Source organism: Lithobates pipiens, unplaced genomic scaffold (assembly GCF_037356315.1).
Source record: "Lithobates pipiens isolate NorthernLeopardFrog02 unplaced genomic scaffold, aLitPip1_a1.2 Scaffold_19, whole genome shotgun sequence".
Lineage (NCBI taxonomy): Eukaryota > Metazoa > Chordata > Amphibia > Anura > Ranidae > Lithobates > Lithobates pipiens.
The window spans coordinates 199,793,947-199,819,413 of NW_027507764.1; the positions used below are offsets into that span (position 1 = coordinate 199,793,947).

The 25,467-nt window shown below is 43.6% G+C and overlaps 1 protein-coding gene across 4 annotated transcripts in view; it reads left to right on the top strand.

Moving 5' to 3' along the window:
* BBS9 (Bardet-Biedl syndrome 9) overlaps window positions 1–25,467 on the top strand; it is a 572,212-nt gene that overhangs the window by 121,580 nt on the left and 425,165 nt on the right. For all 4 annotated transcript variants that reach the window (XM_077491619.1, XM_077491622.1, XM_077491621.1 and 1 more), the window contains exons 7-8: window positions 3,378–3,552; window positions 12,003–12,087. In XM_077491619.1, coding sequence (XP_077347745.1) covers window positions 3,378–3,552; window positions 12,003–12,087 — 260 coding nt within the window. The remainder of the gene's footprint in view (window positions 1–3,377; window positions 3,553–12,002; window positions 12,088–25,467) is intronic.

The window sequence follows — 25,467 nt, forward strand, 5'->3', positions numbered from 1 at the left end:
ACTGTTTTTATTTGAAGTATAAAGAAAATGTCAGATTTTGTTAAAGCTATGTTAGGACAATATGTCGGTGAAGATTCTCATTTATTCCTATCATAGTATAGCTAGTAGTAGTAAGTCATTTTCAGCTACACTTGGTCTTTAATGTCCACTTGAATGGTTCTGCGCCTTCAGACTTCATTCTAATGAACTAAAAAGAAAAATAATTTTTTTCAGATATATTTTATCTATATTTTGATTTGAACCGTGCTTCTATGAATTGGGTTGGCATTTCTTGGGCATTCTAAAAAAAGAAAAGTAAATTTGTCCAGATAGCTGAGGGAAAATAAGCAGCACCATGACATTCAGCTAGATGTGACCTCTCTAGTACAAAAGGTCTAAGTTTCTCAAGCATAGTAACTGTTGAATATAGAATAGATATAAGTGAATCCTAAATGTCCCAGGTAGGCTTTAGGCAATAGTGTAAAATGTATTTAACAAAAAATAGCTGCACCACAATATTAAAGAGGAGGGCCACCCTAAAAAAAAAAAAAAAAACAAAAAAAAAAACAGCATTAATATTCGTAAAAAAATAAAACATTTGAAAAAAAAAATGTTTTACCTTACCAAAAACCCTTGTTGCTAGGCAGTCTTCCTAATCTGCCTCTCCCTACTCTGCGGTGATTGTCGGTCTTCTCTCCTCCTCGCGTTGTCTTCTGGGTAATGGGGCGCGCTGTTTTCTGGGAACTGTGTGTTTCCTAACACAGCGCGTCCCATTCACAAAGTGCTGCGCGACTTGCGCATGCGCAGTAGGAAAAGGGCAGTGAAGCTACAAGGCTCCACTGCCTGTTTCCCTTAGTGAGGATGGTGGCACTAGGACCCGAGAGCCGAGGGATGGGTCAGACATCGCGGGCGCCCTGGACAGGTAAGTGTCCTTATTAAAAGTGAGCAGCTACTTTTTTTTTTAGCTGCTGACTTTAAAAAAATAAAAATAAATTCCCAGCTGGAACACCCCTTTAAGCAGTTACCATTTCTGCCATGGCTTCGCTATATACAAGATCACATTTTCGCATAGCCTGCATAGCCTGTGGCCTAGGATTTCAGGACTGGGATTTGTGACACCCACACATTTACTAAAACTGGAGAGTACAAAATCCGGTACAGCTGTGCATGGTAGCCAATCAGCTTCCAACCTCAGCCTGTTCAATTAAGCTTGGATAACCTGTAAGCTGATTGGTTTCTATGCAGAGCTGTGCCAGACTTTGCACTCTCCAGTTTTAGTAAATCAACCTCTATATGTTGCTAATTATCAGTAACACATTTGTGTGTAAAATGTAAAGTTGATAAATGGAAAGCAGTGCAAGAAACATTCATACTGTATATTAAAAAAACATATAAATGTTATAAAATATATGAGACAGTCCAAATAAATTTCTATAATAAGTTCATAGAAGAAGATCCTGGATGCTGAAAAGCGGTGTCTCTAGATGGAACATGCAAGTGTCATATAATGTGCAGCACCTCCACCATACACACAGATGGCTGCTCACCTTAGGACCATGACCCCCTCAACCAATAGGATGGCCAAACAAGCATTCCCATGTAGGGATCTAATAGTCTGCCAAGTCATGGGTGTCCAACCTGCCACCCTCCAGCTGTTGTGGAACTATATGACCCATGAGGCATTGCAAGGAAAGTCCCATGATTCATTGCAAGGCAGACAGTTGCAAGCATGACTCCCAAAGGCAGAGGCATGATGGGACTTGTAGTTCTGCAACAGCTGGAGGGCCGCAGGTTGGACTCCAATGGTCTAAGTGGATTCAAGACAGCCAATTCCTCCACAGGGTCATGGATAGCGAACTAAAAGCAAATAGAAAGAATCTAGTACTGTCTGTTATATAATCATTTATTCAATAAATGTAAAACCACTAACAATTCTGGCACTTGTCGCAAGTGCACAAACAAGCGTTCTGTGTTTAGACATATACTCTAGTAAGATGGCCGTGGGTGACGTCATGCGTAGCTCCTTCCCCCGTACACGTAATATCCTGGGCAGGACTACGTCCTGAAGGTGTTGTGTAATTGCCATTGAGTGTTCAGCTGCAATTATTAGTATCTACTTAGGATTGTTTGTGTTGATTACTTTTAGTTTATATATAATATAAAGTTGGCCTTGCCTGCGCATTTTGTATATGAGGGTAAAATACAGGTTTTGTATACCTAGAACATACCTGATAACTATGCAAAGACAGTTTGCGGTGCAGTAGCAGTTATTGTAACAAGGACGTTGAAGGTCATAGTTGAGGAAGTTCTGTAGGTAGGCTGATATGCCTTAGCCCTTGTACACATGGCCGTCGGATTTTGTCCGACACTTGTGTTGCATACACACGGTCGGACAAAGTTGTCGGGAAATCCGATCGTACGTAACTTGATGACGTTATTTTGTTACGACGGGACTACATTCAGGCTAGTAGCCAATAGCTTTGGTCTAGGAATTTGATCTGAGCATGCGTGGCACTTTGTCCGATCGGAATTCTCTACACACAATCGGACAAAGTCCGCTTGGATCATGTTGTCGGAAAGTTTTATAGCCCAGCTCTAAAACTTTGTCCGTTGGATATTCCGACGGAAACAGTCCGATGGAGCCCACACACAGTCGGATTATCGGAATGTCCGACCGTGTGTACAAGGGCTTAGACCCTGTACACATGGTCAGAAATTCAGACGGAAAAGGTCAGATCGGACCATGTTGTTGGATAATTCGACCGTGTGTGGGCTACATCAGACATTTTCCGTTGGAATGTCCGACCAACAAAGTTTGAGAGCTGGATATAAAATTTTCCGACAACATGTTCCGATCGGACTTTGTGCAATCGTTTGTAGAGAATTCCGATCGGACAAAGTGCCACACATGCTCAGATCAAATTACGAGACCAAAGCTATTGGCTACTAGCCTGAACGTAGTCCCGTCGCAATGAACGAACGTCGTCACGTCGTCCGAACGATCGGATTTTCCGACAACTTTGTCCGACCGTGTGTATGCAAATACGACGGATTTTGTTGTCGGAATGTCCGACCGCGTGTACAAGGGCTAAGAGATCTTCTGGTCAGTTCCAGGTGTACTGAGGCAGAGTAGGCAAACTGTCTGTTTGAGCCTTTCCCAGCCTTCCCATGCCTTGTGTGACTAGGTTGTTTGAGCTCATCGGTGTGATCTGAGGCAGATACTTGCATGGTATAGGGGTTGCACAAAACAGATGGCCTAGGGGTCTATGAAGTACAAATCAGGCTCTGAGTATATATTTGAACTTTCTACAAATATTTCAGAGATAAAAGAAGAACCTGAAAACAATGTTTGGTCCGATTGCTCAGCCTTTTGTAAATATTTTATTTCCTCTCTGCAGGCCGGGATCTGATTTGTATTCAGTCAATGGATGGAATGCTGATGTTCTTTGAACAGGAAAGCTATGCGTTTGGACGATACTTACCAGGGTTTCTTTTACCTGGCCCTCTGAGATACAGTCCTAGAACAGACTCTTTCATTACGGTCTCTTCTTGTCAACAGGTCGAATGTTATAAGTAAGTATTGCTTTAGTTCTATACACTTGGAACAGTGCATTGGGAATAAATACACACACATGGGTGTGTTCAGTTAAACAAAGGAGAAAGGCTATTTAACCACTTTCAGACCGGACCATTTTGCTGGTAAATGACCAGAGGTCTTTTTACAATTTGGCACTGCGCTGCTTTAACTGGTAATTGCGCGGTCATGCAATGTTGTACCCAAACAAAATTTGCGTCCTTTTCTTCCCACAAATAGAGCTTTCTTTTGATGGTATTTGATTGCCTCTGCGATTTTTATTTTTTGCGATATAAACGTAAAAAGACCGCAAATTTTGAAAAAAAATGATATTTTCTACTTTTTGTTATTAGAAAAATCCAATAAACTCAATTTTAGTCATACATTTAGGCCAAAATGTATTCAGCCACATGTCTTTGGTAAAAAAAAAGTCAATAATTGTATATTTATTGGTTTGCGCAAAAGTTGTCACATCTACAAACTAAGGTACGTTTTCTGGAATTTACGCAGCTTTTAGTTTACGACTGCCTATCTCATTTCTTGAGGTGCTAAAATGACAGGGCAGTACAAAACCCCCCCAAATGACCCCATTTTGGAAAGTAGACCCCCTAAGGAAATTGATAAGAGGCATGTTGAGCCCATTGAATATTTTATTTTTTTGCCTCAAGCGATTGAATAATGACAAAAAAAAAATTTTTTTTTTTTTTTACACAAAGTTGTCACTAAATGATATATTGCTCACACATGCTATGGGCGTATGTGAAATGACACCCCAAAATAAATTCTGCTGCTTCTCCTGAGTACGGGGATACCACATATGTGGGACTTTTTGGGAGCCTAGCCGCGTACAGGGCCCCGAAAACCAAGCACCGCCTTCAGGCTTTCTAAGGGCGTAAATTTTTGATTTCACGCCTCACTACCTATTACAGTTTTGAAGGCCATAAAATGCCAAGATGGCACAAAACCCCCACAAATGACCCCATTTTAGAAAGTAGACACCCCAAGCTATTTGCTGAGAGGCATGTTGAGTCCATGGAATATTTTATATTTTGCCACAAGTTGCGGGAAAATTACAAACTTTTTTTTTTTTTTTTTTTTTTTCACAAAGTTGTCACTAAATGATATATTGCTCATGCATGCCATGGGCATATGTGAAATGACACCCCAAAATAAATTCTGCTGCTTCTCCTGAGTACGGGGATACCACATATGTGGGACTTTTTGGGAGCCTAGCCGCGTACGGGGCCCCGAAAACCAAGCACCGCCTTCAGGCTTTCTAAGGGCGTAATTTTTTGAGTTCACTTCTCACTACCTATTACAGTTTTGAAGGCCATAAAATGCCAAGATGGCACAAAACCCCCACAAATGACCCCATTTTAGAAAGTAGACACCCCAAGCTATTTGCTGAGAGGCATGTTGAGTCCATGGAATATTTTATATTTTGCCACAAGTTGCGGGAAAATTACAAACTTTTTTTTTTTTTTTTTTTTTTTCACAAAGTTGTCACTAAATGATATATTGCTCATGCATGCCATGGGCATATGTGAAATGACACCCCAAAATAAATTCTGCTGCTTCTCCTGAGTACGGGGATACCACATATGTGGGACTTTTTGGGAGCCTAGCCGCGTACGGGGCCCCGAAAACCAAGCACCGCCTTCAGGCTTTCTAAGGGCGTAATTTTTTGAGTTCACTTCTCACTACCTATTACAGTTTTGAAGGCCATAAAATGCCAAGATGGCACAAAACCCCCACAAATGACCCCATTTTAGAAAGTAGACACCCCAAGCTATTTGCTGAGAGGCATGTTGAGTCCATGGAATATTTTATATTTTGCCACAAGTTGCGGGAAAATTACAAACTTTTTTTTTTTTTCACAAAGTTGTCACTAAATGATATATTGCTCACGCATGCCATGGGCATATGTGAAATGACACCCCAAAATAAATTCTGCTGCTTCTCCTGAGTACGGGGATACCACATATGTGGGACTTTTTGGGAGCCTAGCCGCGTACGGGGCCCCAAAAACCAAGCACCGCCTTCAGGCTTTCTAAGGGCGTTACAGTTTTGAAGGCCATAAAATGCCAAGATGGCACAAACCCCCCCCCCCAAATGACCCCATTTTAGAAAGTAGACACCCCTAAATTTAGGGGTACACTAGTGAGACTAGGTAATAAATGGCGGGTGCCCTGAAACTATAAAAAAATAACTAACCAACCAGCGTCACCTGTAACAGTTATATGGTGATCACTGGTGAAAGGGTTAACTAGGGGGCAATCAGGGGGCTTTATGCGGTAGTATATGGGGGTCCCTGGCGCTATAAAAAGCTGCGGCGAACCTAAATACCTACCTGCCTAACTAGCGTCACCTGTGACACTAATACAGCGATCAGAAAAACGATCGCTTATTAGGCTGGGTTCACACTGGAGCGATGCGGGAACGCCACGAATGCGCGGCGGGTTCCCGCATCGCATGCCTCCCGGCGGCAGTTCACACTGCCCTATGCGAACTGCTGGGAGTGTCAGTGAAATGTTAATGACACCCCCAGATCAGTTCGCATATCGCAGTGCGATCTGCAAACTTGGATCGCATGGTGTGAACACCCATGCGATCCGATTCTGCTGCGGACCAAAAAAAGGGTCCCGTGCGAGTTTGCGGCGGGTGCGGCGGGTGCGACACGAATTCAGCCATACTATCTGTATAGCTGAACTCGAATCGCACAGAGATCGGATGTGATTTGCACTGCAGTGCGGTGCGAATCACATCCGTTCTCATAAACCGCTGCAATGTGAACCCAGCCTTAGTGACACTGGCGACGGGGGGTGATCACGGGGTTAAACCTTTATTGGGGGGGTTAGGGGGGTACCTTAGAACTAAAGGGGGCTAACCCTAACTGCCCTAACAGTTATTAGTCACAAATGACACCTGCCGGGTGATCAGGGGGTTAAACCTTTATTAGGTAATAAATGGCGGGTGCCCTGAAACTATAAAAAAATAACTAACCAACCAGCGTCACCTGTAACAGTTATATGGTGATCACTGGTGAAAGGGTTAACTAGGGGGCAATCAGGGGGCTTTATGCGGTAGTATATGGGGGTCCCTAGCGCTATAAAAAGCTGCGGCGAACCTAAATACCTACCTGCCTAACTAGCGTCACCTGTGACACTAATACGGCGATCAGAAAAATGATCGCTTATTAGGCTGGGTTCACACTGGAGCGATGCGGAAACGCCGCGAATCCGCGGCGGGTTCCCGCATCGCATGCCTCCCGGCGGCAGTTCACACTGCCCTATGCGAACTGCTGGGAGTGTCAGTGAAATGTTACTGACACCCCCAGATCAGTTCGCATATCGCAGTGCGATCTGCAAACTCGGATCGCATGGTGTGAACACCCATGCGATCCGATTCTGCTGCGGGCCAAAAAAAGGGTCCCGTGCGAATTTGCGGCGGGTGCGGCGGGTGTGGCGGGTGCGGCGGGTGCGGCGAATGGCTGAACTCGAATCGCACAGAGATCGGATGTGATTTGCACTGCAGTGCGGTGCGAATCACATTCGTTCTCATAAACCGCTGCAATGTGAACCCAGCCTTAGTGACACTGGCGACGGGGGGTGATCACGGGGTTAAACCTTTATTGGGGGGGTTAGGGGGGTACATTAGAACTAAAGGGGGCTAACCCTAACTGCCCTAACAGTTATTACAGTCACAAATGACACCAATGCAAAAAAAAAAAAAAAAAAAAAAAAAATGACATTGGTGTCACTGTGACTGGGGGGCAGGGGTAATTGGGGGGGTGATCGGGGGGTAAAGGGGGGGTGTGAGTGTGCCTGGCATGTTCTACTGTGTGTGGGATGTGTTGGTGCAACTCACTGATCCGCTCTCCTCCGTGTCGGAACGAAAAATACCGACACGGAGGAGAGAATACATCACTTCCTCTCCTGTGTTTACATTACAGGAGAGGAAGTGATGTCACCGGGGATTTCCATTCGTCGGGAGCGATCGCGAGGGGGTGGCCATGAATGAATGGCCGTCCCCTCGTCCGGGATCGCTCCCGAACGAAAACCGACCGCCGCAGGCACCGGGCGGGGGCCCGATCGGGCCCCCGACCCGCGGGAGGCAAATCACGTACATGTATGTGATTATGCCTGCCTGTGCCATTCTGCCGACGTACATCGGCGTGAGGCGGTCGGCAAGTGGTTAAGAATCCATTTGCAATGGTAAAATTTATGTTGATTCTATATCCAGGACTAGCAATACAACACAGATTTACACAGTTTTTTTTTTTTTTTTAACCTGTGTGCAGTAAATATAAAATATTGCCATTAATCTTTTACACTCATTCTGAGACAGCAGTTTTACATATAGTATATACCACTGTGTTTCCCCAAAAATAAGCCCTACCCCAAATATAAGACCTAGCGTGATTATCGGGGAGGGCTGCAATATAAGCCCTACCCTAAAATAAGCCCTAGTAAAGTTCATAAAAAAAACGAATTTGTTTTGTAAAATGATTATACTGGTATAAGGTGCAGTGTGTCTCCCCTTGTAACTGTATTAAAAATCACCATATTTACAGCCGCTGCTGACCTGCCGGCGGTCTTCTTCTCTCCTCCCATCTGATGTCTGTGCCCCCCCCCTCCCTTCAGTGCACGGAACTGGCTGATGTCAGCGGGGATCTCGGGTCTTTCCTCTTCTCCTCTTGGATGACGTCTGTGACCCCTCCCTCTTCAGTGCTCGGCATGGGCTGTCGTCAGCAGGGATTTCAGGACGGAAAAGAAGAGCAGGTCACGTGAACACCCAGGGGAGCTGTAAAAATGAATTCTCGATAAAACAGTTACAAAGGGAGACACACTGCACCTTATACCAGTATAATCTTTTGATAAAGACTATAATGCTTTAAAGGAACAGGAGATATATATATATATGTGTATATATATATATATATATATATATATATATATATATAATATATATTTTTTTGTTACATCCACTTTAAGATCATAATTGTACATACCGTAAATAAACAAGACGTCCATTGATAATAAGCCCTAGTGTGTTTTTTTTGTAGCCAAAAGTTATTATTTTGGGGGAAACACGGTATATGTTTATAGCCTGTTAGAAATGCAAAGGCAATTCATTCATTCATATATATATATTTATTTATTTATTAAGTGCAGCAACCCCTTCTTCATTTTTATACATATATACAGTGGGGACGGAAAGTATTCAGAACCCCTTAAATTTTTCTCTCTTTGTTATATTGCAGCCATTTCCTAAAATCATTTAAGTTCATCTTTTTCCTCATTAATGCACACACAGCACCCCATATTGACAGAAAAACACAGAATTGTTGACATTTTTGCAGATTTATTAAAAAAGAAAAACTGAAATATCACATGGTCTTAAGTATTCAGACCCTTTGCTGTGACACTCATATATTTAACTCAGGTGCTGTCCATTTCTTCCGATCATCCTTGAGATGGTTCCACACCTTCAATTGAGTCCAGCTGTGTTTGATTATACTGATTGTACTTGATTAGAAAAGCCACACACCTGTCTATATAAGACCTTACAGCTCACAGTGCATGTCAGAGCAAATGAGAATCATGAAGTCAAAGGAACTGCCTGAAGAGCTCAGAGACAGAATTGTGGCAAGGCACAGATCTGGCCAAGGTTACAAAAAAATTCTGCTGCACTTAAGGTTTCTAAGAGCACACTGGCCTCCATAATCCTTAAATGGAAGACGTTTGGGACAACCAGAACCCTTCCTAGAGCTAGCTGTCTGGCCAAACTGAGCTATCGGGGGAGAAGAGCCTTGGTGAGAGAGGTGAAGGAGAACCCAAAGATTACTGTGGCTGAGCTCCAGAGATGCAGTCGGGAGATGGGAGAAAGTTGTAGAAAGTCAACCATCACTGCAGCCCTCCACCAGTCGGGGGTTTATGGCAGAGTGGCCCGACGGAAGCTTCTCCTCAGTGCAAGACACGTGAAAGCCCACATGGAGTTTGCTAAAAAAGACACCTGAAGGACTCCAAGATGGTGAGAAATAAGATTCTCTGGTCTGATGAGACCAAGATAGAACTTTTTGGCCTTAATTCTAGCGGTATGTGTGGCGAAAACCAGGCACTGCTCATCACCTGTCCAATACAGTCCCAACAGTGAAGCATGGTGGTGGCAGCATCATGCTGTGGGGTTGTTTTTCAGCAGCAGGGACAGGACGACTAGTTGCAATCAAGGGAAAGATGAATGAGGCCAAGTACAGGGATATCCTGGACGAAAACCTTCTCCAGAGTGCTCAGGACCTCAGACTGGGCCGAAGGTTTACCTTCCAACAAGACAATGACCCTAAGCACACAGCTAAAACAAAGAAGGAGTGGCTTCATAACAACTCCGTGATTAGTAAATAGAGTCCACTTGTGTGTAATTGAATCTCAGTATAAATACAGCTGTTCTGTGAAGCCCTCAAAGGTTTGTTAGAGAACCTTAGTGAACCAGCAGCATCATGAAGTACAAGGAACACACTATATATATATATATATATATATATATATATATATATATATATATATATACAAAAACACATTTATTCATCAGTTTAGACTGGTCTATATTCTTCTACATATTGCAATAGGCTTATATTGATTGGTTTGTGCAATCATTATCGTGTTAACAAACTTTGGATTAGATTTTCTGACCCCAAATGACACTTCTTGGGGACCAGTGACATTATTACATTGATCAGTGCTATTGAAATACACTGATCAATGTAAAAATGACACTGGCAGGAAAGGGGTTAACACTAGGGGATGATCAAGGGGTTAAGTATGTTCCCTGGGTGTGGTCTAACTGTGGCAGGGATGGGCTCACTGGAACATGACCAAGATCACTGTTCCCGATCACTGTGAACAGAAGATCTCTGACATGTCCCCTGTCAGAATGGGGATCCACCTTGTTTACACTGGCAGATCCCCGTTCTGCTCCTGTACTAGGCGACGGCAGGTCACCAGTGGACATTGAGCATGCAGCGTTCTCCCCCACAACTGCGCCTATGCGAGACAGGTATGGCGATTCGCGCAGGGCTGCCAACCTGCCGTAGCATATCTGTGTGAGCTGGTCGGCAAGTGGTTAAATACGTTTGTCTTTTTTTTGTTTTTTATCTGGACAAGTTGATTGGGACCTCGATTTAGTCTCTTGGACAAATAGCTTTTTGTTTTCATTTCCACACCCCTGTAGTCGGCATATCTCCACTACTCTGCTGTGTAAGCCTTGAGTATGACCAGCATACATTCCACCATGAAACACATGAAGAATGCTGAAAGTTGCCGTCCCTTAAAAATGTTAATACTTTCAGAACATATAGATTTTAGCTAAATAATTGTAAACAGGTGACATTCAGAAACATGCTTTATGGAATGCTCTTCTTTTTATTTATGATGGTGAGGATAATACTGTAATATTAATAAAAACTTGAATTATGTAAGGACCCAGGGTAACCTTTGTCAGATCCTGGTTGAACATGGTGCCTCTTTACCTGGTTCCAGTACTCCGGAGACACTTAAGTCAAGGTTCTCATGTACATACGTTTCCCCTTTCAGCGAATAACGGTAAAGTGGGGATGTGGACGTCAGGAGAGAATTTTGTTTTGCCAATTCTGGGTGTGCTCCATATAATATAACATTCTCACTTCATGGAAGGAAATAGATTATCATCAAGAGATTCAGATTCAAGAAAAGCATACAGTACATTTTGTACATGTGTGTTTTTATTTTCAGTTCTCAGAAGCTCTTTTGTACAATATATTATCTTTACTTTAGTAAAAATGTACTGTTCTGTTATTTTTGTTCACACCATTTAAGAAAAATTATTAGCTATGTATGACAAAGTATTTTATCAATTCAGTGTTTTTATTCAGAACAACATTTTTTCAGTTATTTAAAATGCTATAACGTTTGGCTGATTTATCGTTCTTGATTGATTTTTGTATAAGGCTACTTTCACACTGGGTAGTTGCGGGCGCTGGCGGTAAAGCAACGCTATATTTAGCAGCGCTATTCGGCCGCTAGCGGGGCAGTTTTAACCCCCGCTAGCGGCCGACAAAGGGTTAAAACCTGCCCGAAAAGTGACCATGCAGCGGCGCTCTGCTGGCGGGTTTGCAGTGCTGCCCCGTTGTTTTCTATGGGAAGGGGCGCTGTAGGAGTGGTAAATACACCGCTCCTACAGCGCTCCAAAGATGCGGCTTGCAGGACTTTTTTGACCATCCTGCAAGCGCAGCGCTCCAGTGTGAAAGCCCCCGGGGCTTTCACACTGGAGAGACAGCAGCAGCTGTTTCAGGGCTCTTTGCAGGCGCTATTTTACGCGCTGTAGCGCCTGCAAAATGCCCCAGTGTGAAAGGGGCCTAGTTAAAAAAAAAATTAAGAGAAACGATGTAACCATGATATGCTGTATCTTCTAACAGATACCAGGTTCTTGCTGTAGCAACAGATGCTGATTCGAAAAAGGAGACAGAGCAGCAAAAAATTGGTTCTGGGAAGAGATTACTGGTAAGAATTTATTCATTCATAACAATAAAATGGTTGTTTCTTTCTGGAAATCATCTCAGTCTTACAAATTGTAAAACTGTTTAGGATAATTATTGGTGAGTCACATAAGCCATTCCTCTTCTTTCTTCATGAATTCTGGGTAATATGCTTGGAAAATAGAGAGATTGGTGTACAAAAAAAAGGAACAGCTATCTATGAAGAAAAAGCAATCCATTTCTTTGCTGCTTTTTAATATGAAGTCTAATTGCTGTGTGGCAATGGCTCTTATTTGCCTTGCAATGTATGTACACCCTAACAATAAACTTTTCGAATTTGTTCCCTTTTGGTTTTTCACAAAACATTAAGAGTGTTTTGTTTTTCGGTGCTGGATAAGTGCAAAAAAAAACTCTGATCATGTAGGAGTGGTTGAGTTTGGCAGAAGACATTAGGCAGATCTGATACTACTCAGTCCACAAAAAATGCAATGTTTTGTCAGCCCCCAACAGGAGTTAGGGGTTGGGTGAATTTCTGGCGGATCAACAGGCATTTTTCTGTACTTGCAAATGATAAAACATGGAAAAAAATGTGTATGCATTGCAGAAATGTCCTGCATGTTTTTTTTTGTTTTTTTTTGCCTTAACATATACTTTAACCTCTTGCCCACCATGTAATGCATATTTGCAGGAACAGGGCAGGTGGGCCTGAGATTATATCTGTGGTCAAAATTTAAAATGATATATTCATTTGCACTTTGTATTTTTTTTTTTCTAGCTTAATCCAGTTAATTTAAAATAATCGTGTAGTTTGTAAATTTACTTTAAGAAGGTTCGCAAACATCTACTTCCTTGAATTCTTTGACATGTATTCACTATTCCTTGCAAGTAGGCACTGCTGGGTCACGGAAATCACAGAGATCACAGAACCCGCCTTCTGAACTACAGAGATGATGAGAAAGGTAGTTACAGAAGATACATTAAAGAGGAAGTAAACCCTCATGGGTTTACTTCCTCTTTGTCTCCCTGCAAAGGTAAAGCATAATGGGCTACTATGCATCGCATAGTAGCCCATTATGTGTCACTTACCTGACACAGGAGCCAGCGATGTCACCGCTGTCCCCTGTAGCACAGAGCGTCTATCTTCTTCCGGGTATCGCTGCTCCAGCCACTCACAGCGCCGGGGCAGCGCTGACGTCACTCCCGCACGGGAGCCGCCACTAACAGCATATTGCCGTTAGCAGCAGCATGCCCAGTGCGCCTGCACGCCGCTGACAGCGGTGCCTGTATTTTTCTAAATATCTCCTAAACCGTGTAGGTTTAGGAGATATTTCTTGGACCTACAGATAAGCCTTAATTTAGGCTTACCTGTAGGTCAAAGTGGTTTGGAAGGGTTTACAACCATTTTAAGTGCAAGAATCTCAACTTGCCAAGGTATGCTTTGCAGGGAATGCAGAAGGGTGTGGAAAGAGATGGCCAGCAGACAGACAGCTTTCACAACAGCAAAGGATATTTAACTGCTTCAGCCCTGGAAGATTTTACCCCCTTCCTGACCAGAGCTTTTTTTGCAATTTGGCACTGCTTCGCCTTAAAGCGGAGGTCCACCCTAAAGTGGACCTTCCGCTCATTGGAATCCTCCCCCCCTCCGGCGCCACAATTGGCACCTTTCAGGGGAGAGGGGGGTGCAGGTACCTGTACAGTACAGGTATCTGCACCCACTTCCGGCGTAGATTCTTCAGAAGGTACGCCCCTTTCCGCAGAATCTACGCCCCTTCCCAAAAGTCCCCCGCTGCCTGCTGGGAAACACACGGATCCCAGAGACAGCGGGGACCATCCTTATTGCGCAGCGCGACTCTCGCATGCGCAGTAGGGAGCCGGGGAATGAAGCCGAAAGGCTCCACTTCCTGATTCCCATACCCAAGATGGCGGCAGCAGCACCCGAGAGACGATCGAGAGATCGGCTTCGGGTGCCGACATGGCGGGCGCGCTGGGCGGGTAAGTGCCACTATTTTAAAAGTCAGCAGCTGCAGTATTTGTAGCTGCTGGCTTTAAAAAAAAAAACGGCGGAACTCCCGGCGGACTCCCGCTTTAACTGACAATTGCACGGTCGTGCGACATTGCACCCAGACAAAATTGAAATCCTTTTTTTTCCCCACAAATTGAGCTTTCTTTTGTTCATATTTGATCGTCTCTGTGGTTTTTATTTTTGTGCTATAAACAAAAAAAGAGTGACAATTTTGAAAAAAAAAATGCATTATTTTTTACTTTTTGCTATACTAAATATCCCTCAAAAATATATAAAAAAAACTATTTTTTTCCTCAGTTTAGGCTGATATGTATTCTTCTACATATTTTTGGTAAAAAAAAAAAAAGTAAGCGTATATTGATTGGTTTGTGCAAAAGTTATAGTGTCTACGAAATAGGGGATAGTTTTATGGCATTTTTATTATAAATTTTTTTATTAGTTATGGCGGCGATCTGCTATTTTTATCAGGACTGCAACATTATGGCGGACACATAGGACATTTTTTACACTAATTTGGGACCATTGTCATTTATACAGCGATTAGAGCTATAAAAATGCACTGATTACTGTGTAAATGACCCTGGCAGGGAAGGGGTTAACCACTAGGGGGCAATGAAGGGGTTATGTGTGTGCTAGGGAGTGATTCTAACTGTGAGGTGGATGGGCTATCTAGGACATGACAGGGATCACTGCTCTCGATGACAGGGAGCAGTGACCTCTGTCGTGACACAAGCCAGAATGGGGAAGTGCCTTGTTTACATAGGCACTTCCCCGTTCTGAGGCTCCGCGACACGATCCCGTGGGCACGGTCAGGCTGTACGCGGCACATGCCCGCCTGCTATCCCTAGCTCTTAAAGAGGACATACAGGTACGCCCATTTGCCCACCGCTGCAATTGCGCCAACATATATCGGCGTACGGCGGTTGGCAACTGGTTAAGTAAGCTTATATCTTAATCACAACAAAAAGTACGAAAAAGGTACTAACACCAGACCAGCTACACACCAATATATTTATTCAACATCATGTCAAAGAGCAGTATAAGTCACATGAGTCACATAAACCAGTCCCTCCCTTTCCAACCCCTCCCGAACCATCCCATATCACCCAATCCCCAAACCCACAAACCATCCCCCTAACAGCCCTCCCAATGGGAGCAAGGCATCCCTACCCCTGTTCCCCCTATTGACCCGCCATGAACACCACCCTAGCAATATTGTAGCACCCCTGAGAGATAGGATACTCAGGTGCTCAGACCAATGTAAGGACCTCAATGAGCAGATATGATCAGGCAGCCAACGATATCACCTCTCCCAGGCAGCCTCCCACTAACTGCACTAACAAATGAGCCCTGTAATACCTATACCCTCAAAGAGGGTCCTGTCTACTGCCTGACCACAATGGGTACTAATGTCCAAAAATGTTGCAGCACTAAAGCACTAATGAGTCCACAGCTGGGTGCATGCAGGCAGAAAAACAAGGTGTTGGAGGGTGTGCAGCCTGGATATAATATTCTCTGTATGAGTCAATCAGTTGCTCACAGATGCAGACATAAAGTTATCATAGATGAATCCACAGCTGGTTGCATGCAAACAGGTCATGTCAGTTATAACGGGAGTACAACCTGTATAGATGGTGTCTCTGGCATGTAGACAGGTAGGCACAGCTCATTGCTGTGTCTGTGGTCCAGCCTGTGTGGAATAATAATGCAATGTAGGCAACACAGCTGATATGACTGATGTACGATAAAATTCTTCATCCCTTTCAAACACCTTGCTCTGCAATACTCTATATGAGTAGGTATTCCTAACGAAAAATACATTCTCTGTCATGGACTTGGTTATTTCCTGCCTTAAAGTGGATGTAAACACTCAGAGGAAACAAATCTCTGTACATAAGTTTTACATGTTTATCTGCTGTTTTCAGCTCACTATATTCTGTAGGAAGTGCACATTGTTTTAGAATTTTTTCTTCCTGTTCAGCACTGGGAGTGAAGTCTTGGCATACACTGTGTGACAGCTGATTGGAGGAGGGACACTCCCCCCCCCCCCTCCACATAGGCAGATGAAGGAAGGAATGTGCAGAGCTGTGCTGTAAATAGACCAGCTCTCTGCCAATCTAACACAAATTTCAGGCTGGTTTTATCTTGGTTGCACTGCACACTGCAGATATATGGGCTTGGGTCAAATTTCATGAATCAAGTTTACATCCACTTTAACCACTTAAAGCGGGAGTCCGCCGGGAGTGCGTGTTTTTTTTTTTTTTTTTTAGCCAGCAGCTACAAATACTGCAGCTGCTGACTTTTAAAATAGTGACACTTACCTGTCCAGCGCGCCCGCGATGTCGGCACCCGAAGCCGATCTCTCGATCGTCTCTCGGGTGCTGCCGCCGCCATCTTGGGTATGGGAATCAGGAAGTGGAGCCTTTCAGCTTAATTTCCCAGTTCCCTACTGCGCATGCGCGAGTCGCGCTGCGCAATGATGATGGACCCACTGCCTCTGGGATCTGTGTGTTTCCCAGCAGGCAGCGGGGGACTTTCGGAAAGGGGCGTAATCTACGCCCCTTTCCGCAGAGAGCTATCCAGGAAGTGGGTGCAGATACCTGTACTGTACAGGTACCTGCACCCCCTCCCCCCTGAAAGGTGCCAATTGTGGCGCCGGAGGGGGGGAGGATTCCAATGAGCGGAAGGTCCACTTTAGGGTGGACCTCCGCTTTAAGCCCCGGACCAATTGTCAGCCTAAGGACCAGCGGTCTTTTTACAATTTCGCACTGCACTGCTTTAACTGGTAATTGCGCGGTCATGCAATGTGGTACCCAAACAAAATTTGCGTCCTTTTCTTCCCACAAATAGAGCTTTCTTTTGATGGTTTTTGATTGCCTCTGCGATTTTTATTTTTTACGATATAAAAGGAAAAAGACAGAAAATTTTGAAAAAAAATATATTTTCTACTTTTTGTTATAAGAAAAATCGAATAAACTAAATTTTAGTCATACACTTAGGCCAAAATGTATTCAGCCACATGTCTTTGGTAAAAAAAAATGTCAATAAGCGTATATTTATTGGTTTGCGCAAAAGTTATAGCGTCTACAAACTAGAGTACATTTTCTGGAATTTACATAGCTTTTAATTTATGACTGCCTATCTCATTTCTTGAGGTGCTAAAATGGCAGGGCAGTACAAACCCCCCCCCCCCAAATGACCTCATTTTGGAAAGTAGACACCCCAAGGAAATTGCTGAGGGGCCTGTTGAACCCATTGAATATTTTTTTTTTGTCCCAAGTGAATAATGACACAAAAAAAAAAGTTTACAAAAAGTTGTCACTAAATTATATATTGCTCACACATGCCATAGTTATATGTGGAATCGCACCCCAAAATATATTCTGCTGCTTCTCCTGAGTACGGGGATACCACATATGTGGAACTTTTTGGGAGCCTAGCCGCGTACGGCACCCCGAAAACCAATCACTGCCTTCAGGTTTTCTATGGGTGCAAATTTTTGATTTCACTCCTCACTACCTATCACAGTTTCGAAGGCCATAAAATGCCAAAATAGCACAAAACCCCCCCAAATGACCCCATTTTGGAAAGTAGACACCCCAAGCTATTTACTGAGAGGCATGTTGAGTCCATGAAATATTTTATATTTTGCCACAAGTTGCGGGAATATTACAAACTTTTTTTTTGTTGCACAAAGTTGTCACTAAATGATATATTGTTCACACGTGCTATGGGCATAAGTGAAATTACACCCCAAAATAAATTCTGCTGCTTCTCCTGAGTACGGGGATACCATATGTGGGCGACTTTTTGGGAGCCTAGCCGCGTACGGGACCCCGAAAACCAAGCACCACCTTCAGGATTTAAATATAAAACGCTACCAAAAAAAACCTGTTAGCGATCGCAGGGATCAGGCCTGACTCTGCGAATGCTGCAGTTATGTGTTTAGTGTTTTGTAAGTGACAGTGATCGATCGATACTGCACTTGGGTGGGCTGGGCGGAGAGGCAAAACGCAAGTGCTAACAGGTATCTGGGCTTATCCCGCTAAGAATGCGTTTTTTTGGAACCCTAAACTGCTGGGGACGCTAGTATAGATCTGATCAGATCAGGTATTGATCTGTTCAGATACTATACCACTACAGGAGGTGTATGCTTTGCGCGTGGGTGTTAGCGGTACTGGCACTAATCTAGCGCTGCCTGGGGCGACGCAGACCCTATCTGACCCTAAAACCTAATTGATATCACCCGCCGGGTGATCAGGGGGTTAAACCTTTATTGGGTAATAAATAGCGGGTGCCCTGATGCTATAAAAAGCAAACTAACTACCCAGCGTCACCCGTAACACTTATACGGTGATCACTGGTGAAAGGGTTAGCTAGGGGCAATCAAGGGGTTAAAATCTTTATTAGGTAGTATATGGGGGTCCCTGACGCTATATAAAAACCTGACGGGGAACCTAAATAACTAACTGGCTAACCAGCGGCACCAGTGACACTTATACGGTGATCGCTATATGGGGTTACCTAACGCTATAAAAACCTGGCGGTGAACCTAAAAAATAACTAGCTACCTAGCGGCATCAGTGACACTAATGCAGCGATCAGAAAAACGATCGCTTAGTGACACTAGCAAAAGGGGGTGAAAGGTTTACCTGGGGGCAATCAGGGGGTTAAAACCTTTATTAGGTAGTATATGGGGGTCCCGGACGCTATATAAAAACCTGACGGGGAACCTAAATAACTAAATAACTAACTGGCTATCCAGCGTCACCAGTGACACTTATACGGTGATCGCTGGTGAAAGGGTTAACTCTAGGGGCAATCAGGGGGTTAAAACCTTTATTAGGTAGTATATGGGGGTACCTAACGCTATAAAAACCTGGCGGTGAACCTAAAAAATAACTAGCTACCTAGCGGCACCAGTGACACTAATGCAGCGATCAGAAAAACAATCGCTTAGTGACACTGGCAAAAGGGGGTGAAAGGGTTAACTCTAGGGGCAATCAGGGGGTTGAACCTTTATTGGGGGGGTAGGGGGCTACCCTGGACCTAACACTAACTGCCCTGACACTTTTTACTGTCACAACTGACACTAAATGCAGTGATCAGTAAATAAATGATCACTGCAATCAGTGACACTGTGACTGGGGGGGGGGGGGGGGGTGTTCAGGGGGTGATTTGTGTGCCTATGTGTACCTATGTGTCAGTGTAGTGATTGGTGCACTTACTATGTCCTCTCCTCGCAGTCCGGTCAAAAAGACCGCCCCGAGGAGAGTGACATCACTTCCTCCCTGCCTGTGTTTACACTACACAGGCAGGGGAAGCTTCTCATTCGCCAGGAGCGATCGAGAGGGGATGGCCAGAAACCAACGGCCATCCCCTCATCCCGGATCGCTCCTGAAGCGAAACGGATTGCTGCAGCCAGCGGGAGGGGGTCCGTTCGGACCCCCCACCCGCTGGAGGGCAAGCACGTATGGGTACGTGCTTGTGCCCGTACATGCCTTTTATCTACCTGCGGCGGTCCTTAAGTGGTTAATAAAACCTTACCAGCCTCTGTTGAGAATGTCTGTGTCAGAAACCATGAACCAGACCAAGACAGAAGTACAATTAAATCACACTTGTTTATTAATAAAAAGGTAAATAGATTAAGCGTAGTCAAAGCATAGCCAGAGTCCAGTAACCAGATGGAGTAGTCAGCCAGGCCAGAGTTCAGTAACCAAATCGGATAATCAGCCAGGCCAGAAGTCAGGGATCCAAGTAGAGGAACAGCAAGCAGGATAAGGAGCCAGAAGGGATGTCGGCAAGCCAGTCTTTAAACGGGAACACAGGAGATGGTTTCTTGTGATGTGATCAAGGCGAAGGCAGAGATGAAGTGAGCTGGACAGCTTTAAGTAGGCAGGTCAGACGAGCATGATCAGGAACAGCTGGTAACTGTGGAGAGAGATGAGAGCTGACAATTTGCCGACAGCTGAGCAGCCAGCCCATAGAAGGAAGGGCTAAGCCAGCCCTGACATTCTGTCTGTTTTCAAGGGCCCTTTAAATTATTTAAATGCTAGACATTGTGAAAATAATTGCAGTCTAATCCTGCATTACAGTTACAAATAAAAAACTAAACAAATGTTGGTACAATTATTACAGACTAAAAAGCTAATATGAAACAGAGTCAACAAGTTAATGGGGTACAAATATACATACATTACAGGAACACTGTCTATCTCTGCCTATTTATCTCTATATCTATCTGTATGTCTATGTCTATATGTATGCCCAAAATTAGTAATACAGGCTTCTGAGTTACAGGTGTAATCTTATAAAGACAACACAATGCCTGAAATGATTTCCCAATGAGTGGATATTATGGAAAAGTGTTAAGAGCATAAGAAAGATAAACTTCCTACAGTCAGATAAAAAAGAAGGCCATGTGAAAGGGAAAAGAGAAGAGCGAGAGAAAAAAAGTTGGGGGGAGAGGGCACCAGAGCTACCAGTCAACCTCCATCACCAGGTGATCAGAGACATAAGTATCATATACCGGTTATCTGAAAATCAAGACATCTGGGCTGATGGTGTAGGATTTTCAAGGGCCCTTTAAATAAGAGATTAGAAGCAATTTTCAAGTCTGTGTTTCCTCTGGCTGGTCCTGATATGCAACTTGCCATTGCAATTTATTCTGACCTTAACTGTTCGGTCCAAAAACATAGCTTGGGACCTTGGGGTCCATTCTGATGGTTCCATCTGTGATCCATCAGCTAATGGTTTTGCCCATAGTGCTACTGTGTGTATGGGTTAGCCAAGATCCTCTGCCAAATATTCAGGATGAGCCTCATTTTGGAACATATTCAAAGGATCCTTTGATCTATGGAGCTTCCCTGCAAGAAGCACCTTGCGTTTATGCCTTTTGAAGGACATCGCCTATTTGGTAACTCCTTGGATACTTAGGCCGCGTACACACGCGGGGACTGTCCGCTGAAACTGTCCGCTGAAACCAAGTTTCAGCGGACAGTCCGCTCGTGTGTGGGCTTTCAGCGGACAGTTTCAGCGAACAGTCCGCTGAACAAGGACAGTCCCCGCGTGTGTAGGCTTGTTCGTCAAACAAAGCTGCGCGCATGCTCAGAAAGGATTTTCACGCCGAAAGTTATAATGCAGTGTATAGGACGTCGTATTTTTCGTCCCGTCGTACGTGCCGTTCACGTCATCGCGCACGGTTTCAGCAAACTGTTCGTCCGTCGTGTGTGGCCATGTCCGTCCATGCTAATTTTGAGCGGACTGTTTGCCGAAACTGTTTGACGGACAAAGTTGGGCGAACAGTCCCCGCGTGTGTACGCGGCCTTACTGTACATCAAGAAAGGCATGGGGGAAGAGAATACTTAGAAGACGAAGCAGGTCAAAGCCCCTATAGGAAAACCCTCCTGAGATGATGAAAAGTTGCTTTAGTTTCCCTCATGCCTTTGGGTCTGGGTCTAGCAGACTCTTGCTGGTGCTGTCACCTTCTTGAGGCACCAGTGCATGCATACTCCTGAGCTGGGGTGTGTGTGTAAGCCATGTTTCTTTAACCTCCTCACAGGATGCCAGGATCCTGTGGCTCCTGCTATCCTCAGTGTCACCTGGGAAAGCAGGAAGTGTGGGGAGTGGTGCCGGAGCCAAGACAGAGTTGGAGTGGTAACAGTAGCAAAGTAATTGTTTAGGAAAAGTGGGGGCTAGGAAAGATAATTCAGTGTTTATACCTTAATGTAGAGAATGCATCAAGGTAAAACACTTGTATCAAACTCAGTCATCCCTGTACTTCTGAAAGCTAGGAAATCGACTTCTCTCAACATTTATAATTGGATCTGGAAGGCCTTTTTGTGTGGTACGGGGATAGGAAATTCCACCCCAGGAAGTGTTCTGTTTTTCCTCAAGTCTTGTCTGGATCAGTATTTGGCCTTAAGTACAATCTAGAGTCAAATTTCAGCCCTAGCTATTCTTTTTCAGAGAGAGCTTCCTCTTACTCATTAGCGAGGGCCCAGGATGTTGCACAAATTGTTGTCCTTGTTCATCCCTAAGCAACACCATGGAACCAAAACAAAACCAATTTTTTTCTGTTCTTCAGAAATTGCCCTGTTAGTAATATCCCCCGTGCCTTCCTAGTTGCTATCACCTCTGTAATGCGTTACAACATTTGCGGCCTTATCCTGTAAGGAATCCTTTATTATGTTACACAGGGACACCATTGTGGTCCAGGGTCTACTTTCTTCCCAGGGTGGTTTCCTACTTCCACCTTAACCAGGACATTGTACTTTTTTCTTCTCTATTGCCACGCACACATGAGCAAATTGTCTGGCATACTTAGTCCGGCAAACAATCCGGCGGATAGTCAGGCAGACTTTCTACCGAACGGACTTGGCCACACACGGACACACGGAAAGTCTGGCGTTTGCTAGCGCGATGACGTACAGCACGTACGATGGGACTAGAAAAAGCAAGTTCAATAGCCAGTAGCCAATAGCTTCCTTTACGTATTTGCTTCTGAGCATGCGTCATTCTTAGTCCGCCGGACTAGCATACTGACGAACGTATTGTCCGCTGAAATCCAAGTCCGGCGGAAAGATTGGACTGCAAAAATACTTTCTAAGTCCGCCGGACTTTCCTCTGGAAAAGTCCGCTGAAGCCCACACATGATCGAATTGTCCGGTGAAATGCGTTTCGGCGGACTAAGTACGCCGGACAATTTGATCGTGTGTACGCGGCATTAGTCCTGCTCTGAAACATTCCAGGGAGATTTCTTTCCAACGTCTGGATGTGGTAGTCACTGTGCAGCTTTTAGACACCTGGTTCTCTGATCAGATGTTTGTTGAGTTTTACCAGGTGGATGTCTTTTTCTGATGCCAGTTTCAGGCATGTGTTGCTTTGGGATGTCCTTTTGTGTTTTTGAATCCTCTTTTTGCCTGTTTGTTATGTAGGCCTGTAGGCATTTGTTTGCTGTGTTGCCCTCCCCTCAGTTGCATTATTTTTGCACGTCCCGCAGTCTAATAGTAAAATCCTGTGTTCTGTAATGTAGGATTAAGAAAACAGGATTTTGACTTACCAGTAATATCCTTTTCTTAGAGTAAATTACAGGCTGTGGTCCCTCCCCTCTATTCCTTATGATTAACTCATTATTGCTTGCCACTAACCTGAGTCGTAGCCCTAACCTGAGAGGAGTTAGGGATATCCTTACAGTTTTGTTTGCCAGTATACAATCACCTGAAAGTTGCTGCATAACCCATTGTCTAAGACTTAAGCAGTCCATAGATTATTCTTTTTATTTTTTAATTTTTTTAAGCTAGTGAAGAAAAAAAAATGACTTGATTCCCCATTCAAACACTTAAAGTGTTACTAAACCCAGGACCCTGCATTCACTATATCTGGTCTCCCACAGTACACAGAACATGGAAATGCAATTATTTTAGTAACTATAAACTGCTAAATACCTTTTTCTCATCAGCAGTATATAGCAGTCTTGTGACTTCTATCAGTGTCTGGCCAAGCACTGGTTAAAGCTTGTAGGAGGAGTTTTCATTCTCTTCTGATTGTCTTATGAGGCTGCAGCACCCCTGACCCTCTGTCTGCACAGTCCTGATTAGCCATGTGCTAATCACATGCACCCTCCCAAAAAACACAAAAGAAAACAAAATAACTCTCTAGCAATACACACCAAGCTGAGTATGTGCAGAGTGCCTCCAAGGCTCTGTACTAGCAGCAGATGGATTGGGGACAGTAAAAGAAGGGATGTATCAGAGAAGACTGGATCACACAGCCTTTTTACAAAATGTGGAGGATTAACCTCTTAGGTTCCATAATGAGTATAACAAGTGTGCTTTACTACATATACAGACTGATTTTACTGTTGTGGGTTTAGCAACACTTTAAGGTGAATAAGGGAATCCTCCCCACTTTGTCTTTGTATAATGACAGTGGGAGACTTCCCTGTCGTAAAAAAACAAAAAACAAACAACTGATCAGTGCTGCTAGTTATAGTCTATGGTGCTGATCGATTGGGGAAAATCTGATAGGCTGGTTGATCAGTAGATCAACTTCTGTACAACTAGCCTGCCCATACATGGATCAAAACTTCACCAAACATCCACTTTAGGGCTAGTAAAACTGCCGCATGGAGCTTCTAGTTGGGGGAAATAGGAGGAGTAAATGATTACCCCTGCAAGTGTGTTGTATTCCAGTTTACACCAAAACCAGTAGTGAAGCAAATCACATTAGGGAACGTTTTATGAAAGAAGATCAAATGTAATGTAGTATATCCTGAAAGTATTAGTGTTTACATTTGGTTTTATTTTAAATATAGAAAGTTTTGTGGCTAATTTTATTGCGTAGAGGTAGCAAGTTGGCCTGTGTCTTGCACATCTGTTGTAATGACATGGTGTGTTGGGATCAACGTCATTCACAACTCCTGCAACTTACACTTTTGTCATAAAGAGGAAATTCAGTTTATTCCACAGCAGACGAGAACACGTTTTCCTAAAATAGCATCTGCTGTGTTTTTTTTTTTTGTGTTTTTCTTTGCATTGAATCCAAAGACTGAATATGATTTCTCGGTCGGTATTGCTGTTCTATGGATATATATTTAATAGACTCTCTGAGGGTTGCTCACCAGCCGCAGCTGTTTTACAGACACACTGTGTCAGATAATTGCTTTAGAGCATATGGCAGGGAATGCTTTATTTTAAGTTCTATCACATGTTTATAAAACTCCCTTCGGTCATAAAAGGAACAATCTTATTTTTTGTATTTCCCCCCCCCCCCCCTTCAAATTGATATAATATTCCCTTGCTCATCATATTAAAGTGAGTATGTATTACTGTCTCCTGCTTGATCACACTGGAGACTCTTTTATGTTCATATTGCTGGCGCTGTTTGAGATTTTCACCTAATCACGATATGGTCTCCACTTTTTATGTCTTTCACATGATCTTTAGGTGAGCTTTGTACGCTTTAATGCAGCAAGTATAGCGATGAGATAAAAATTCGATGCTTGTCATCAATGTCTCCTTCTCTGAGTATTCCACAGTGATTTTAGCTTGATCGGGACTTTGCAAAAAACTGTTTAAATGTTATTGCTAAAGAAACGGCCATAACCAAACAGTCACTGCAATTTACAGCCTGGCTTAGAATATATTCCAGTTTTATGTTTTTGCTTATTTTCATGGTATTTGTTCCTCGTATTGTCTAAACATACTTTAATATGATTTTCTGCTTTGCCCACGTAGTTTAAAGCAACCGTTTCACTTTGATATCTTCCTTACTAGCAGTAGAAAATTGGGTACTGCCCGTGTTACTTTTTTTATTTGCACTAACATACAATTTTTCAGGACAAGCTTTCAGGGTATGTCCCCTTCTTCAAGGTCCAAGCAG